Source organism: Aquila chrysaetos, chromosome 4 (assembly GCF_900496995.4).
Source record: "Aquila chrysaetos chrysaetos chromosome 4, bAquChr1.4, whole genome shotgun sequence".
Classification (NCBI taxonomy): Eukaryota; Metazoa; Chordata; class Aves; order Accipitriformes; family Accipitridae; genus Aquila; species Aquila chrysaetos.
Genome location: NC_044007.1, coordinates 8,541,830 through 8,560,954, shown reverse-complemented (window position 1 = coordinate 8,560,954; position 19,125 = coordinate 8,541,830). Strand labels below are relative to the sequence as shown.

Sequence of the window (19,125 nt, the reverse complement as noted above, 5' to 3'; positions counted from 1 at the left end):
AATGTGGGGATCAGAAGCAAAAATGTCTGGGGGCTGCAAGAAAAAACACAAGGAATGGGAAATCTGAGTCATGGCCAAGGGGCAGGGGAAAGGATACAATGCCTGGATTATGTGAGACTCAGCAAAAAGGAGGGTTTCATCATAAAACGAGGATATCATTTATGCAACAGTTGAAGACGTCGGAGTTCAGTGGCATCTCTTTTTTACCAGTAAATGCAACAGCCACTGGAGTGAGAAGTGATAAATCAGATACAGCCTCATTCCCACGGCACTTGACACTTCCTCCAAAACTGCAAAAAGTGGGTGCCTGCCGCAGGGGTCTCCCCAGGGCACCAGGGAAGGGCTGAAAGCCCCAAATTCAACATCGAGGGTTGTGCTCGCCACAGCACACCAAGTTGCAGGCTGTTGTGTGTTCAAAGAAAGGCACAGGAAGACTATTTTTTTCTCAAAAGTGGGAAAGCAAGTCATAACGAAACTGTGATCTGACTGGGGTTGCTGCAGCCAGAACCTGCGCTTTAGCACCTCACCAGTGCAGGCCATGAGCAATTCATTTAATCAATGCCTTGTTTCAAGAGAACATAAAAGGAGCTTTAATGAGGCAAAACATCAGGATACACCTTCTTCCTTTCTGTGCTTTTTGAACAAGGTATCCGCTAGCTTTCATGATGCTTGGATCGGGCTCTTTGGACCACCCTGCTTAGGGATACGCAGGGGCTGCTCCTTTCCAGTGACCCACAGCCGCCCCTGTGCTTTACAGACCCATTTTACATCATCAGCCACAACGGAGATTGTTCTCATACACATGGAATTAATAATTTTCTATTTAATCCTGCTAATTATTTACATGTCTTAGGGTAGGGAGAGCCCTGGGGAAATTACACACTTCACAACAAGTTTGCTTTGCTACCTTGATGGATGGCAAAAGCCCTTTTTACCATCTGAAGTGAAACAAGCCAGCTGACGAAGTCTAGTCTTTCAAAGAGAAGGGAGAAAAAGGCAATATTGACATTTGCAAATTCTAGCTTCACCACCTAACTCTGCCAGGGACTTTTCTAGCTTGGAGCAAGTGAACGTGCACTCCGAGCGCCTGCAAGCTAAACAGCAGCACAAACACCCGTTTTCTTCCACCTCTGCCTGCCTCGTCAGCTAAGACGGCAAATGTTTTTGGCAGGAACCGTCTCCCACTATCTGCTCGGCATCACTCGAAGCCTAACACAACCATTGCACGAACTCTGGGCCGTATCCACACCTTCCACTTACCAGCCACCACCTGTAGCTGTCTTCTGGGATCAAGGCATTTTGTGAGGTCAGGAAAGGTTGCATAGTTGAATTAAACCTCTGGTCGAACCAGAGGGAATGTCCTAGCTCAGAAATGCATGTGCGACAGCTGCACGGTCTCCTGGGGTGCTTGAAGACTTTTTGGACTTGCTCTGAAAACTGCATGATGAGATGTCTCAGATCCCAGGTAGTCATGGTCACCTGGTGCGTGTAGTTCAGCAGAAATGACGTTACTGTGATGAGCAAAAAGGCGAAGGTAAACACTTTCACGTTCCTCCTCCTTACGACGACCATCTTTCCCGCTCGGGTTCTGCCGTCGCTGCTGACCAAGTAACGATGTAGGGTCCAACGTAAGGCAAAAAGGAAAGGGTGCTGCAGCTGCCTGCCAGTTACCACCTCGGGCTTAGGCTGAACATACTAACTCCACTACCTCCATCCATAAAGGAAGAAGCTTCGTTTCCTCCAAACGGGCTTAAAAAAGGCAAAGCTGGGTATTTCCTTTCACCTTCTCACAGTGCTTCCCAGTCTCTTCCACCTCTCCCTGACCTCCTGCTAACCTCTCCCGATGAGGGTTCAGCAAAGATGGACCCTTGCCCTTCTACGTACCAGAAGATTTAGAGGGGAGCAATCCCAGCATTAAAATTTAGGTTTTCTGTATGGGAGCAAGCCATAAATTAAAGCAAGCGAACTGTAGCAAGAAGAGGGTGGTTATTTTTTTTTCTTGGAAGTTAGTTCATGAAGGATCAGATCATCTGGGGATGTACATGCCAGCAGAAAGATATCCTTTGACGTCCATTTAAGACATGGAGAACAGTTTGCAGCCTGGACACACACAGACAAAAAGAAAGAAAAATTATTGTCAGAAAGTTTTTTGCATTCCTCCCAACCTTATTTCTCTGCTTTTCTCTGCCCATCCCCAAACTTCTGATCAGCTCAAAGCCCTTGACACAGTAGCACTGGCTGCAATTTCTATTGTGGTATTTGCATTCTGAGAAGTTTCAGGGTGAAATTTCCAAAAGGGCAGAGCATAGACCTGTAGACATTGAGTCCCTTTGTATCGAATCAGCCCCGGTGCTCTGGCCTTATTTGAATTACAGTTTGTAGCCTTTTCCATGGCAATGACTCACCTCCTTCCCTTAGGCTGACCTTGATAGCCACAAGATACACAGCAAAGTATTCATAACCCAAAGCAGCTGAACAAAAAGCACTCGGCAAAAGAGGGAGGAGCAGGACACGGAGGAAGAGGAATCGGTTCCTTTCTCTTCCTCCCCTCAACCGGCTTAATTTCTTAAGGATTGGGGCTGGACTCGTGATTCAGAGAGCGCCAAGCAAGAACAACTCATATGTTCTGGGACAAACAGGGGAAATCAAAGTATAAGTGGCCTTTGTTTCACGTGGATTATTGCTATTTTTCCTGCCAAGAAAGGGTAGGTGAGGGCAGCCAGTGATCTCGGAGAGTTCCCGTGAGACCCTGAGCCAGGCAGAGAGGCAGGAAGATTCTTTGCCTCAGCGAGTCGGGGGACACAGAGGGACCCGGGGCTGCTCTCCGTTCCCCTCCTGGTGTCCCTTGCCTGGCAGCAGTGTTTTAAACAACTTTTTAAAAGTCGAAAAATGGATCCCTTCTTCCCACAATGCCATTGTTTCGTGGGAAGAAAAACATGTGGGTTTTAAAACTTCAGATGTTTGCAAAAAGCCCCCAAAGTGTCATTGCTTAAATAACACTCTTTTGAGTTAAAAAAAAAAAAAAAGAAAGAAAAAAGAAAGAAATCAGAGAAGCAACTGTGTCAGAATATATGCAATTTATGAACAAGCAAGAGCCTAGCAAGAGAAGTCTCATTTGCTGCTCAGCTGTGGGCTTCAGGCCAGCAAACAAAAAGCAAAACTGAAACTGTTACGCCATCATTTTAACCCTTTCTGTGCACTACATTGATGCAGGATCCCCTCATTTCATCACTCAAATCCCAGGCGTACCCAGACGTGGGGGAAAGGCATCTGGTGGCCACAGGTCTGGGCTGGGCGCAGCATCCCCAGCTTTGCTGCTGGCTTTTCTCCTGGGGATCCGCGAGGAGCTGCCCAAGGCCAAAGCGCTTTTCCAAGGGGTTTGACATGGTGTCTTGGAGACAGCACAGGCCTGGTTTTTAAAGGCGGCGTGTAAATATTTGCCGAGTCCTGTAAATCCAACTCCGAAGGCAGGAGCCTCAGACCGTGGTCTTAAGCCTTTGCTCTGCTTCAGGTTTCACATCTGCAGCCTGTGATGGGTAGTGTGTGCCGTTCAATTAGCTGCTGTTTGCCAAATGCCTTGAGATTTATTTTAAGTCTGGCCCCTACAAATGCATTTACAGGAGCTCAAGGGCTGACAAGTGGGTCAGGCTGGATAACAAAAGGCTTTATTAACCCCAGCTGCTCGGGCTCGCCTGCACCAGTAAATTAAACCGCACCAGGGAACAATCCTGCGCTCGCTTTAACTTTTTAGAGGGAAGTTTTGGGGCTAACCAGAAATCTTCCAAACTATTCCCGGGTAAAATTCAGGAATCGCAACCCAAAGGGTGGTGGGGATGCTGCTACTGTGCCTTGGAGAGTTAGACAGGGAGCTTAAGAGCACGGACCCCGTGCACAGCCCCATCCACGCCAGCTGGCCTCTGTGCCGGAGTGGCCCCAAATGCATTTGCTTTACTAGCCTGGATGTAGTTGTTACTCTAAACAAAAACACAACCTCTAAACCCCACCAAAATATGCCAAACCCCAGAAGTAGATCGGTTTATGGAGTGGATAATTCAAGAGCTGTGATGCTGGCGGGTCGAACCCCTACTGCTGTTATGGCTGGGCCAATTCAGTATTTGTAAACACAGCTCCTGCTTTTCTATTATTTTTTTAAGTGGAGGAAGGAGGGGGATTATCCAGGCTTTCTTGGGAAAGCCTATAAAATGGAGTATTGTTCATAAAAGAAACAGTTCTGGCCTCCAAAATAAACATCCATTTCACCAGATTTTGTTTTTGGTTTTGTTTTTTTTTTTTTTTTTTTGCAACTGAGCTAAGGTTAAACTTATACTTAGAATTTGAAAAAAAACCCAACCCCAAACCAGTGTTTATGAGTGGACTGCAGTGTCTCCAAACTCCTAATCATCCCGCCTTTTATAGCACGTGATGAGAAGGTGAGAAACCAGAAGAACTCCCAAGGCCCTTCTCCAGTGTGGAAATAAACACCAGATACTCTATTTTAATTCTCACTACTTACAGTTTCCTTTGAATGCTCATGTTTCCTATGGATACTCATGATAGGAAAAAAAAATACATATAACCTGACAGAAAGGCTCTTAACCTGACAGAAAGGCTCTGGGGACTATAAATGTGATTTAGGGCCTGAGGAAAAGGAAGGCTGAAATAAATGGAAAATGCTTTCATCGAGTTCACTGTGACTTGGACTGGGACTGGTTTTTTCCTTTCTTAAAACACACATCAGATCCAACCCAGACATCGGTACTTTCACTCTTCCCAACATCTTGCACCTCATCTCAGACCGTCCCTGTGTCATAAATCTTTGCAAAAGGGTTTCCATAGGATTCGCCAAGGTGCCGGGAAGCGGGAAGGACAGGGACCATGCCAAAGCAGCAGCTGGTATGAAAAACCATGCAGGCCTGCCAACCCCAGCTGTTGGGAATGTTTTACCTCCTGATACTATTTGTGATAGCTAATTTAAGCCATTACAAGTAAGTAGCGTGATACTAGCCACGCTCCTTATCAACATACCTCGGTGTGACCTTGGTGTTAGTACATCTGCGAACAGGCGATTTTGGCCTCAACCCAGAAACAACTTCTGGGGACTTCAGGTATGGAGATTTAAATTACGTGCCCAGCCCTCGTCCCAGCTATGGTCCCCTGAGAGTTAAACAGAGTTTAAGTACAGCATGCCTGTGGCTAAGCCTTCGGGCAGCTATCCCAGCTCAGCTCATACAAGCAGCAGGTTAAGCTACCTTAAGTGATTGGGTGCTTAAGGTCTTATTTATGGTCTGGACTTCTCCTGCTACCTTCCCACCTCCTCCCCCTTCCTACATAATATACCCTTGTCTCCATGTAAGACACTCCTGTATACCCTGGGATAACTCATTTTATGTGCAATGCAGGGAAAATGTGAACTGAGGTGTCCCAGGCAAGAGCAGAGGGGGGCAGCTTCAGAAGAAGGGGTAGGTTCCTCCAAGCTCTGTCCTGAGTGTAGGAGTGGGTCCAGTGTGATTAAATGGCCATAAAGGAGAGCAGAGCTTAATCTTTTGTCTACATATTATAAAATATACTGTGTACAATCTATTGCAATCGTTTGTCTTCATTGTCTTTTCACATTTTAGAAAGAAGGAACAGAAAGAGCACTTTCTTTTTTCTTTTTTTTTCCTTTTTTTCCCCTGGGTAGATCTTTTTTGTATTGTAAACTCACAATCTGAAGAATGTTCCTGGTCCCTTGCCAATGTGGCAATTAACAGACAAGAACTAGTATAAAGCAATTCTTAACACCTTCAGAAAATATTTTTTTGACAAACGCACCTACAAATGCAATGTATTCTCACTGCACTTGTTAGGTTATGTGATAAAAACTCATGTGCACACCCACAAAGGAGCACAGAGGGACAACAGCAGGAGGGGGATCCCAAATAATACCCTGCCCCAGCTGCTCTCAGGCCAGTCCCAGGAGCCGTCAGCCCATCAAAGGCCCGTCTGCACCAGCCCAGAGGAGCACAGGGGCACAAAGGCAGGTGGGAACCTGAAATAAGGACTCCGAACAAGGGACACCCTGCCTGGGTCCCTCCCAGGACTGGCCCAGGACAGCCTCAGCCCAAGGCATGAAACTCACCCAGATGAGTCAACATCAGAGCACCTTTGGGAGTGAGATGGGTTGCTGCCTGGGGACGTGGTACATGTTATGGGGTGCGGTGAAAGAACATTTGGGGATTGCACAAGATCTGTATGGTCGGCCACACAATATTAGCAGAATACTTCATTTCTTTTTTTCTTTTTTTTTAAAGATGGGTCTTAAACAAAAAGCATGTAGAAAATAATAGTGAAAAAACATTGAGAAAAAAATCACGGCACTTCTCATCCCCCCCAACTTGTAAATGTCCCACTACACTAAGGTAGAGTTTGACCCCTTTTTGATGCCTACTTTGCTAGCAAAGAAGTACTTAGTACCAGCACCACTTGAGGAGATCTTTGTTAGCTCATGTTAGATGCTAACGGTTCAGGATCCAGCTTTTGCCTTCTGGTCCGTAACTCACATTAAAACCCCATTGTGAAACGCATTTCTCTAGTTTGAAGTTGCCAGCATTTTCCAGACACAGCATGTCAGGCAGAACAGCACAAAGGCAACAGGGAACAGCATCCCTGTACAGGGATATTTCCAGCTTTCCATTCACTGCTTGAATAGTTCAAAGGTCCCAAAGTCCTTTAGACTCAAAACCCACATACCCACCTGCCCTGATGGAAGATGGGGAGGACAATGTGACCCGCTGCAGCTCTCTCATGACTGATGGTGGCCATCATACAACCCTTCTACGACCCATAGTATTTTACAGCTGGAAACCGTATACTTCAAGGAGTAGAGATTTGCTGCAATTTGACTTCAAGAGACTGTGCTGTGCTAGAAAGGTCTCAGCAGCAGAACTGCAAGTGCTCATTTTCAGAAGCACAGCTCAGATCCCTGCCTTGCAAAACCTCCAAAGATGAATTAGTTTCCCAGCTAAGCCACTGACAGCTATATTGTTATAAAGCCTTTTGGCAACACAAACAGTATGTCCTCAAGCATCCTTCCTGCTGTTTTGGGACTTTCTTCCCATCCGCACTCCTCGCGAGTAACTACTTGAGCAACCCTCAGTCTCAAAGCCCTGGCCTGGGAGAGGATGGAATGTTAAATCTTACTTTACTGCACCCACAAAGGCCCAGAGCAGTCTCGGAGGATGTCATCCTGGGGCAGCAAAAAGCCTGTCCCTGGAAAAATACACATAAATTTCCGCCCCAGGTCTATGCTTAGGGCTGGAGAGGAACAATGGAGGGGACTGTTTCACTCCAAACCACAGGCTTGTCTGCCCTGCCCTGGCTCATCGCTGGCTGCCTCCCACTGCCCGGAGCTGGCTGACATTTAGAAAGACACACTTCATTGGGCTGACACCTTGCCAGAGACTTCTGAGCATGAGGCTTTTGCTACGTGAAATAGATTGTGCAATTACGAGACGGCCTGGCAGCCCGTCAGTTAAACACAGGGCAGAAACGTGAATCTCCCTTAACCATATGATGCCGGGAACCCATGCAAGACCTCTGGTCCATCTCCTTCAGCTCCAGGAGATCAGTCTCACCAAGCATCGGAGGCCACATGAGGGCTGGAGATACGAGGGGGTGCTGCCTGTGCCCCAGCACAGCCTCTGCCACTTCAGCCTGTTCGTGTGTGACTTCTCACGTGCCGCTGGCCCCATGGCACTGGCAGGCAAAGGTGAGCCCCGTCCTTCTCAGACACCAAAAGCCATCACAGAATGCAATTTTGGAAAAGCACCAGCTGCCACATGACTTTCCCCTTTTCCATCCTGTCGTGGTTTAACCCCAGCCGGCAACTAAGCACCGCGCAGCCGCTCACTCACCTCCCTCACAGCGGGATGGGGAAGAGAAGCAGAAGGGTAAAAGTGAGAAAACTCGTGGGTTGAGATTAGAGCAGTTTAATAGGTAAAGCAAAAACCACGCACGCAAGCAAAGCAAAACAAGGAATTCATTCACCACTTCCCATGGGCAGGCAGGTGTTCAGCCATCTCCAGGAAAGCAGGGCTCTGTCATGCGTAACGGTTACTTGAGAAGACAAACACCATCACTCCAAATGTGCCCCCTTCCTCCTTCTTCCCCCAGCTTTTATTGCTGAGCATGACGTCCTATGGTCTGGAATATCCCTGTGGTCAGTTGGGGTCAGCTGTCCCAGCTGGGTCCCGTCCCAACTTCTTGTGCACCCCCAGCCTGCTCGCTGGTGTGGTGGGAAGCAGAAAAGGCCTTGGCTCTGGGTAAGCACTGCTCAGCAGTAACGAAAACATCCCTGTATTATCAACACTGCAGCACAAATCCCAAACATAGACCCATACTAGCTACTATGAAGAAAATTAACTCTATGCCAGCCAAAACCAGCACACATCCATAACTGAATTAAAATCAGACTGTGTTTTGTTTCTCAGAGCTAACTGACTCTGCTCTCCTGTCTATCGTTAGATCCTCAGAGGGATGACATAGGTGCTGCTGTCCCGTGTGCCCACAGCCACGGAAAAGCAGCCCCAAGCCTCCTCTGCCATTTAATCAGGGAGAAAATGATCTGTAACTCTTCTTCCCCATCCCTGACCATGCTGCAAGGCATAAATCTGTTTGACTGTTACTGTCAAACAGGGTCACAGCATTGAAGTCAGGCAAGCCAGTCCATATATCACTCTTGGATTTATTAAAAAGCTCACCCAAAGCAACTCCAACTAATCATATCAACACTGCCTAGAAAACAAAACCATTCACGAACATTTAAGACACGAGAAAAGGTAGCTTTAGACAAAATTGAAGGCAGCAACTCCTCCATGCTTCTTGAATTTGGAGCCAGCTATTGGGCAGTGTTTCATCCATCACAGTGAACAGAAGAAAAACTGGAGGTGGTTTATGGAATGTAACTGCATGGCATTTTAGGTGCCAGCAATCTGAAAAAAAATCATTACCTATTTGACTTTTATCAGCGGGCAGGTTTGCTGGCAGGCTCAGGCTGGCCAGGTAGATAGGAGATCTCCCTGGTACTCTTACACAGCCTGCCCTGCTTACGTGCATAACAGGTCTGTGTAGTCAGGGTAAGCAAACAGTTTTTTGTGCAAGATGTCTATATGATTAAGAGAAACTTGGGTGGAGAATTTGCATTCTGTTGCCTCAAAATAAATCTTTATCTTGGCAGACTTTATCAGGCATGTTGCTGAGCGGTCTGGAAATGAAAATTCCCTCGCAATGCTTGAGGAAAGGGCTGGAGTCTCTGGCTCAGAAAGGGTCATGAGCCTGCCCGTACCCTTGGGTGTTTAGAGCTGCCATCCCTGCTTCCTCCCACTGGGGTGAAGATGTTTTTTTCTCCACCGCTGCAGAGGTGTTTGCAGTAGCAAAAGCTCACATACCAAAAGTCGATTCCTGCAAGGAGTGTTTGGTCTAGAGAAACTGCAGTGGTAGTATCCAGGATTAATTGTGCTGTCCTCCATGGACTAGGGTTCCTACTCACGTCTTCAGGCTAAGTGGGAATTTTTGCTTTGAATGGGGCTGGAAGTGCCATGAAAGATGGTCTGGCTCCAAAATCTCTGCCCTCGCAGGTCCACCATGTCTATGGCAAAGTTGTCTTAGGAGCTGAGCATGGAGAAGGGTAGATGCTCCAACCACCTCTCCTCTGGGGCTACAGGACAACTTCACTCTGCTCCTGGGGAGCCATAAGTAGCCTGGGCTACATAACAAGAAGCGTGGCCAGCAGGTTGAGGGAGGTGATTCTGCCCCTCTACTCCCCTCTGGTGAGACCCCACCTGCAGTACTGCATCCAGCTCTGGAGTCCTCAGCACAGCAAAGACATGGACCTGTTGGAACAGGTCCAGAGGAGGGCCACAAAAATGATCAGAGTGATGGAACACCTCTCCTGTGAGGACAGGCTGAGAGAGTTGGGGTTGTTCAGCCTGGAGAAGACAAGGCTCCAGGGAGACCTTATTGCGTCCTTCCAGTACTTAAAGGGGGCTTATAAGAAAGATGGGGACAAACTTTTTATTACGGCCTGTTGCGGTAGGACAAGGGGTAATGGTTTTAAACTAAAAGAGGGTAGATTCAGACTAGATATAAGGAAGAAACTTTTCACAATGAGGGTGGTGAAACACTGGAGCAGGTTGCCCAGAGAGGTGGTAGATGCCCCATCCCTGGAAACAATCAAGGTCAGGTTGGACGGGGCTCTGAGCAACCTGATCTAGTTGAAGATGTCCCTGCTCATTGCAGGGGAGGTTGGACTAGATGACCTTTAAAGGTCCCTTCCAGCCCAAACTATTCTATGATTCTATAAATAAAAAACGCTGATGCTGCAAATTCATTCCAGGATCCAAATCAAACTGGCACCATTCTGTTAAACGCTGTGTCCCCTACTGCCATCTCTTCCTACCGCACCTGATCTTCAGCCTTGAGAGAGGAGTGAAACTGGGCTTGGGGTGAAGGGCAAGGCTGTGGGGAGCCCAGATGCCTCCCCTGGTGGCAGCAGCTATGCAAGGACAACATTCACCTGGGTGCCACTTATCACTGAGAAACACATGGATGACTGTGACTGTGGAGATAACCTCATGATCAATTTATTTCCAGTGGGACTAAGTAAATAAGTATGTAAATAAGTCACTGTTTATATAATAGCCCTTTGTTATGGAGGCCAGGCTTGGTATCATGCCAGGCTCAGTGAAAAACCCCACTGATAATGCACCAAAACTTGCCAATGTAAGCCTAGTCTTAACTTTTCCTGGTTATTACGGTGCCAAGGGAGCGCTCAGTCACATCTGCAGACCATGAAGCAACCAGCCCTTGCAAACTGGCCCCTCTGTGTCTTTTTCATGGCATAAAATGGAATAGGCCAGTGAAAAGGGCGATTAATTCAAACTTAACGGACAGCTCCACTGCTGACCTGTTTATGGTCCATTCCTTTGGCTCAAGCCTCAGATCAAGTATTTTCAGGACAAAATAGGAGCACCAGAACGAGAGCGCTGTCCAGCCAAGCCATGAACAGTAGTGATTACGGCCAAGAGGCTGGAGGCTGCCAGGTCTCGCCAGGGATGTGCTGAAAAACAACAGTGGAAAAATAAGCTGCTGGTAGTAATGTCTTTCACAGCCTCTGACTTGCTAGAAGGTGATTTTGGAGGAGCCATACCTCTTTGCACACACTCTATTAATCAAGAAATGGCACCTCTGCTTCCCTGGTGGTACTTAATTTTCTTCCATATATTCCAAATCCCCTTCCCCACAGACACACTCATGTTTTAAATAGCAAATATATCACTACAAGCTCTTTAAATATATGCTTTTCCTTCCTCATCCTGTAGCTTGCAATGCTAGACAGACACATAGGTTTAACCTGCTGGTCTATGAGAGCTTTCCTGTGGTGGGCCAATATCCACCGATGGGTTGGGATGAGAGGTTTTGTGTTGTCTTTATATAGCCCAGCACACTGAGAGCCCAAAGTTGGGGCAATGGAAAGAATAACTATGGTGAAAATCCTAAACTAAAATTCACTGACTAAACATTCACTCTATCTCTGTGAATTGATCTACTTCGAAGAGTTCTTTAAAAACATCCAAGCAGACAACTGGACATATAAAAATTGCTGTTTGATTCCTGTTGACAACCTTTGATAGCAAAGTCCATGGTGGTGGGTGGGTTGACCCTGCCTGGACACCAGGTGCCCACCAAAGCCGTTCTATCACTCCCCCTCCTCAGCTGGGCAGAGGAGAGAAAATATAACAAAGGGCTTGTGGGTCAAGATAAGGACAGGGAGAGATCATATACCAATTACCGTCAAGGGCAAAACAGACTTGACTTGGGAAAATTAGTTTAATTTACTGCCAATCAAAAGTCAGAGCAGGGTAATAAGAAATAAAACCAAATCTTAAAAAACCTTCCCCCTGCCCCTGCCTTCCTCCCAGGCACAGCTTCACTCCTGAATTCTCTACCTCCTTCCCCTCAGTAGCACAGGGGGATGGGGAATGGGGTTTGGGGTCAGTTCATCACACGTTGTCTCTGCTGCTCCTTCCTCCTCAGGGGCAGGACTCCTCACTCCTCCCCTGCTCCAGAGTGGGGTCCCTCCCACGGGAGACAGTCCTTCACAAACTGCTCCAGCGTGGGTCCTTCCCACGGGCTGCAGTCCTTCAGGAACAGACTGCTCCAGCGTGGGTCCCCCACAGGGTCACAGCCTCCTTCGGGCATCCCCCTGCTCCGGCGTGGGGTCCTCCCCGGGCTGCAGGTGGAGATCTGCTCCCCCGTGGACCTCCCTGGGCTGCAGGGGGACAGCCTGCCTCACCAGGGTCTTCCCCACGGGCTGCAGGGGAATCTCTGCTCCGGCACCTGGAGCATCTCCTCCCCTCCTTCTGCACTGACCTGGGGGTCTGCAGGGCTGTTTCTCTTACATGTTCTCACTTTCAAAAAAGAAGGCTCTTCGACATTTTAAACAAAAAATTCTAGTTTTCAAAAAAACTTCTAGAAAATGTGTAATTTATGGTAATTAAAGGAAAGGAAAACATTTAGAAGTTCAATATGAAAAAAAAAAAAAGCTCTATTTTCACTCCTGCTAGGAGAAGGGTGAAAAAAATTACCACCTCTTCTATTTGGTTTTACCTTCATATTGGGCTGGCTATGTATTTTTTTTAAAGTCTTTCTAATTCCCCAGAGACAGTAAGAATGCTACTTTCAGGCAATCCAAATACAAAAAGACAAACTAACGATGGCAACAGTCACAGTAGAAATAGAGGCAAGCTAAAAGTATTGTAGAAGTGAATTCCTGTACATGCATTAGTTTCAGTTTTACGGGATTACAGGTGAGGATATAGGATTATTTCAGATTATAGGAGACTCTAAACTAAAGGTGGAACTCAATCACATTGACAGCAGGTGTTTTCCTAGACTGTCTATGAGTATCCAGCTCAAAAATATTCACCAATCTTATTTCTTGGTTAAAACTGTAGGGAAACATATGTGACTATAAATACAGTTGTTCACGTGGAACAGACTTCAAAGGATATGTTGCGAGGAACCCTGATTTCTGATATTAAGAGAGTGATTAACACACCACAGGGACCCTCATGGCATTATAATTCTAAATGCAGAGAAAGATCAGATGATAATGATAATGATAATATTGATGGTATTTTCAATAAACCCTAAAATCTTGGAAACATGTTTCCGTGCCCATGTGAGCATCTCTGACTCTCTTCACTGGGATTCCTGCCCTGAAGCAATACCAAGCAGTTGTTGGCACTGTGAGGTTGTTAACTCATGTTCACACTGATGGGCTCCTCGTTAAACCAACAGCGTTTATCTTACAATCGATGACACCAACTGATACGGCTCTGCATTAAACATTTATTTATCAGACTGAATTCACTCTGGAGAAGGCTTCATGACACCACAGGGATTTTCTCCTTCATTAACCTGTGATTTACATTTAGTCTTTCTCATGCTACAAAGGTGTCAAACTGCCCACAATTAAATTCAGAGGTGTTTTAGCATCTCTGCATAGTCTGGACTTGGCAGTCAGTGCAAACTATGGCAAGTACAAAATAATACTTCGAGTTTTCCATTTACGTGCACACTTCTGAGAGTTTGGCAGTGACAGTAAGTTTATAAGGCGTCAATAAATAATACATTAAAAGCCCAGGCATCATCCAGGTTCTGTGCATATGGTGACGGTCCCATTCCAGCTCTTGCCCTACATCTACAATGGTGTTGTCAGTCAAGAAAGAAATGAATGATTCAGACTGCCTTTTATCCAGAGGAGTGCCAGATCTTAGGTTGTCTCTGATACCTGATGGAGAGAAGTAGCTGCCCGGAGCAGGCAATATGAATATGGCCCTTTGGTGCTCCATTGGTGGCAGATTTGCTTTGGACCATGTGGTAGCCTGGGTACAGAAAAACCACAGGTTTTCAGTGAAGAAGAAATTTGTCTTTTTTTCTGGACTTTTAAAGTGTTTTGAGAGAAACAAAGATTAGCATACATCAGAGTGGCACAGAAAAGGCTTCCCATAATCCTGAATATGAAAATATGTCAAGAGCTGCATGGAAAATGGATTTACATACATCAGAACTGCACATACAGCTGCTTGACTGGGCAACCTGAAGTGCATTAAAAATGTTAATACTGAATTATGTGGATGCTGATAATTGAATGCTGGAGAAACATACACAGACATGCACAAAACCATGGCATCTTTTCCACTTGTCTTACTTAGATGGATAAAACATAAAAAGGGAGACTGCTAAGGTAGACAGCAATCCGTGAATATTTAAGGGCTTTCTGGTTCAAAGAGAAATTCAGAGTATCACTTATCCATACAGAAATAATTAGCAGAGGAAGATTTAATTTATTTAGTATTAAGATTTTAAATTCTAAAATAGCATCATACTATCAGCCATTGATTTTGTAAAAGCAGAAATTTGAACACAAGAAAGTGGTGATCAATTCAATATTGCTTTGGTCTTGCCCTCTGCAGTGCTGCCAACCACATCCTACCTAGAAATCAAGCCATAGCAGGCCAGATGCTGGAAACATCAGCCTGGATTTATTCTTTTAGTGATGACAAAGAGTGGAAGAGAGAGGATCTCTGTCCTTCGGCTCTGATTATCGAACCAGGTTGGGGAAGCCTCTGCTGCTTACTTTTCCCCAACAATAATTTCCAACATCTGCCCAGTTGGTGGTGCATTAGAAAACCAAGAACTTTTTCTCCTGCATCACCAAAAGATAAACACCAGTCCTACACAGGCTGGTTTGGTGCTGGTCAGAAATCCCAACTTCAGCCTTGGGGTCACTATCCTTAAGTGACCATAACCATATCAGCACTATGTCAGCACAAACCCCACAGAGGAGCAACATCTAAAGCTAAATCCTGTCTTTGGGTTCAAGATCATGTCTCCCTTTCAAACACTGAGAACAGGAATCCCAAATTCATTGCAATATCCTTTCCCTATCTAAAACATCCCTCCATTTTCAGTGGCACAGGGACTCTTTTTCTTTCTGTTGCAAGCTTTTGTGCATATTACTATTGCAATAAATGTGGCACCCCATTCCCACTCTGATGAAAAGTTTCACATTAACTTTTAAAATGGGAGTTACAAAAATGTCACCACTTGCTCTAGCCATAAAGCTCCTGGCACGTTTTAATAGGCACAGTGTTAAAAACTAACAGTCCTCAATGACCGCAGGCAGTGGAGCCCTGGGGCTTTGGGTTTTCTTTTAAATGAGCCACCAATTTGTGTCAAAAAGTTTGCTCTGCAAGTGGGAGCTACAGGATTTTTATTTGTGTTTTGCCTTTATTAAGCAAAGGAAAAAGAAAAGTCATTTCACCTTTAATTAAAACCTCTCAAGGATTTGCCAGGAACTGTATACCAAGAAAGACTTGAAAACACGCTGTTCTGCTTGGCTAGGTTTTAAACAGGGTGAGATGCGTTTTTAATCTCTTTTATTAGGTCTCTCTTGCTCAAAACCCAAAGTGAATGCTGAAAAATAATGACTGCATCCAAAGGGAAGTCATTACAAATAGACCTTAAACATTCCCAGAGGAGAACTGACCTATGACTTCTTATGGAGGAGATGTAGTATCAAATGAAGGGTATCATTGCTTTTAAGTTGCTCTAAAAGGGGCCAAGAGTCCTCAGCCCCAGAAGTGTTGTCACACTCAGCTACAAGGGGTTGATCCAGTACGTGGTAGTTGTTGTTGCTGGGGTGTTCCCATCCTTAGGAAAAGAGAGTGGATACAAGGGGTTCCTGTGCCTCGACAGATTCCTGGATTGCTCCTAAATCTTTTGTTTAAAAGATGAGTTTCCAGTGACCAGCATGGCTGCTGCAGAGACATTTCCAAACTTGCAGTTGATGGAAATCATTCTCATGTTACAGCCTCTTGTATTTCGTACTTCTGAATTTCACTGACCTTGCTCTGATTTACGTGCACAGCAGATTTGGTGCATCGCTGATTTGTATGAAAAACAGCGAGGAAGGTGTGGGAGACAGACGGCGATGGGGCTCACACTGACAGCACATGGCATACGAAGGCAAAATGATCTTGCCTGAGTTTTACAAATATATGCATTCATTTCTGTTCACAGAGCTATCAACCAGAAAGAGAAAGAGGACTGCTTACCCCCCGCAGCCACTCAGCAAGGTGCAGCTCCTGCCTGACACCCAAAACTGACACGATTTGGCTTTAATTCTGGACATTTGTTCATAGACTCCTAGGATGCTCAGCTGGGTGGGGTGCTAAGAGGTTTCCTCCCGCGCAAAGACGGCACCAACAAGTTACACGTAACTATTTTAATAGAAGTTTGTCTTAACTCCTTCTGAAAACAGCCAGTAGAGGAAATCCTCCTGCCTCTCTGAGCAATTTGTTATCCATACAAGACCATCCCTGGCTCAGACAATAGCAAAAAAAGCCCTTCCCCAAACTCCCATTTGAGTTAGTCTTAAAGAAAGAAATTGAAACAAGTCCAGCCTTCAGATGAAACGCTATGCTGCAAACCTTTCAGCCCTGAATCAAAACCAAATTCTTTGGGAACACCTCAGAGCATCGCCCTGTAGCATCTGTGAGCATCCACCTGCTGCCGAAGCTGCACCCCCGCTTGCACAGCGGTGCAGGGGGGCAAGAATCATAGGAGCATTTACATTGGAAAAGACATTTAAGATCATCGAGTCCTACCGTAAACCTAACACTGCCAAGTCCACCACTAAACCATGTCCCTAAGTGCCACGTCTACACATCTTTTAATACCTCCAGGGTTGGTGACTCCACCAATTCCCTGGGCAGCCTGTTCCAATGCTTGACAACCCTTTCGGTGAAGAAATTTTTCCTAATATCCAATCTAAACCTCCCCTGGCACAACTTGAGGACGTTTCCTCTCGTGCTATCACCTGTTATCTGGGAAAAGAGAGTGATCCCCACCTTGCTACAGCCTCCTTTCAGGCAGCTGTAGAAAGCAAGCGAGAAGGTCTACCCGTCTCCCCTCAGCCTCCTTTTTTCCAGACTAAACAACCCCAGGAGGAATGTCCCCCTGCTTCCAGATACAGGTGTCCTGGGAAACAGCTTCAGCCTGTGATCCCATCCCTCACTTACACGACACGACACTATGCCGGGGAACGATAGGAAAAATCCCGGAATGCTGTGGGCCAGGTGGCCAAATGGGGAGGACCACGCAGGCTGAGTAAACTGCACGTAGTTGTATGCACGTAGCCTTCAGGGACAGCAGGGGCTACGTGGAAACTGAAGTGTGCTTCCGTAACTTCCCTTTGTCCTCACCTTTTTACCCCAAGGTAGTGGAAGAAAGAGGAGAAGGTACAAGGAAAGAGGATTTGCCTGGATCAGCTGGGAGCAGAAGGGGTCTGGGAGCAGGTTTACTGCCCGTCTGACAGGGCTTACAGCTGGAATTAACCCTTAGATGGATCATACCACTGCGTGCAAGGAGGCTGAGGAGCACGCAAGGATCTAGCCACTGTCAAAATTTCTGGTGGTCTGAACCAAGCCAACCTCCCACCCTGATAAAAAGCCTCTTCTACAGCAAGGCCTGAAACAAACGAGAGGGATATCACCCCTTTTCCTCCCCATGGCTTGTATTAGAATCACAGAATCATAGAATCATAGAATGGTTGGGGTTGGAAGGGACCTTTAAAGGCCATCTAGTCCAACCCCCCTGCCATGAGCAGGGACATCTTCAACTAGATCAGGTTGCTCAGAGCCCCGTCCAACCTGACCTTTATTGTTTCCAGGGATGGGGACATCCACCACCTCTCTGGGAAACCTGCTCCAGTGTTTCACCACCCTCATCGTAAAAAATTTCTTCCTTATATCTAGTCCGAATCCACCCTCTTTTAGTTTAAAATCATTACCCCTTGTACTACCGCTACAGGCCCTTGGAGATTACTGGTACCCTCTCCAACTCATCCTCTGCAAAGCAGGGCTGAGGCTGCAAAGCATCCATGGGATGAAACATGATTTATGGCTCAACCTGCTCAACACAGGCAGGATAAAAATGGGATTTGCTTTCAAAAACAGCTTTACGAAAATCATGGAGGTGAGCTGCATGTTTGGTGACTGGGCTCCACAGCATCATCACAGCAAACAGAGGGAATGAAGAAGTTTTTGCAGCCCACCAGTGCTACTGGGGAGGAATAAAGCCCCTTTGCTGCCCAGATGCCCATCAGCAATGTTCCCCTGCATGCAGGTGAGGTTCCTGTGGACGATACTTGCCCAAGCCCCAACAATACAGCTTTGTGAGAGCACATGTGGCGTGTATGTGTTCTCCCAACTCCAGGCTATCTAGCCCTGATATATAAATCCCTTGGCTTGACAGGTGTTGCACATTACTTCAAGTTGTTTAGACATCTTTAAATGACTGTAGAAATACCAGGCTAATTAAGAAATGAAAATAGAGCTGTCTTCCTGATGAGAGAGCAAAAAAAGAAAAACCCTAATAGTCCTAGAGAAAAAAAAAAAAAAATCCCTGGCAACAGCAGACTTGAAGTGACAAAATCCGTGTGGCATTTGTGGCTGCATGTTGACAACCAAGTACCAGCCAAAGCACTCACTGATTACAGTTAGGGTAGTCCACTTGAGACATTTGGGGGCTGAGTTTCCAGAAATGCTGAGCATCCACCCCTCACTGGTTTCCACAATTTTAGCCACTCAATGACCTCAAGAAGCCAGAGCAGAATCCCTCAGGATTGCTGTTCCTCAAACTGAGAAACCCCCAATTTATCCGTTTTGAGCAACATCCAGCTTTGGGCTGAGAGCATCTCTTCCCACGTTCATACACAGACATCACAAACAGCCCAGGTGAGACAGGGCTTCGCTACTGGTTTCAGAGCACATTAGAAAGGTGTCACAGAAAAGGATTTACCATCTCTGTTTTCATTTCCTGACCCACCGAGGCTGGTTTGCTATGGGAAGGTTAACCTGGGGCCAAACCCTCAGAGGGGGAGGTGACAAACGAGCTGCTTATCCAACCCCCATGACAACTCTTCACCACAAGCCTTTTTTTTCCATGATCCCCCAAATACCACCATGCACAAGACATGCTGCTTCCAGCTCTGCTTTACAGATGGGGAAGGGTTGAGCG

The 19,125-nt window shown here is 46.2% G+C and overlaps 1 protein-coding gene across 3 annotated transcripts in view; it reads right to left on the bottom strand.

Annotated features, from left to right (window-relative positions):
- Positions 1-19,125, bottom strand: part of ST3GAL1 (ST3 beta-galactoside alpha-2,3-sialyltransferase 1) — a 79,218-nt gene that overhangs the window by 23,365 nt on the left and 36,728 nt on the right. For 2 of the 3 annotated variants that reach the window (XM_030012872.1, XM_030012871.1), the window contains one exon: positions 1,261-2,100. In XM_030012872.1, the coding sequence (XP_029868732.1) occupies positions 1,261-1,572 (312 nt within the window). In that variant the 5' untranslated portion in view covers positions 1,573-2,100. Of the gene's footprint in view, positions 1-1,260; positions 2,101-2,405; positions 2,627-19,125 lie in introns of all 3 variants that reach the window. The other variant, XM_030012873.1, reaches the window with a different exon arrangement.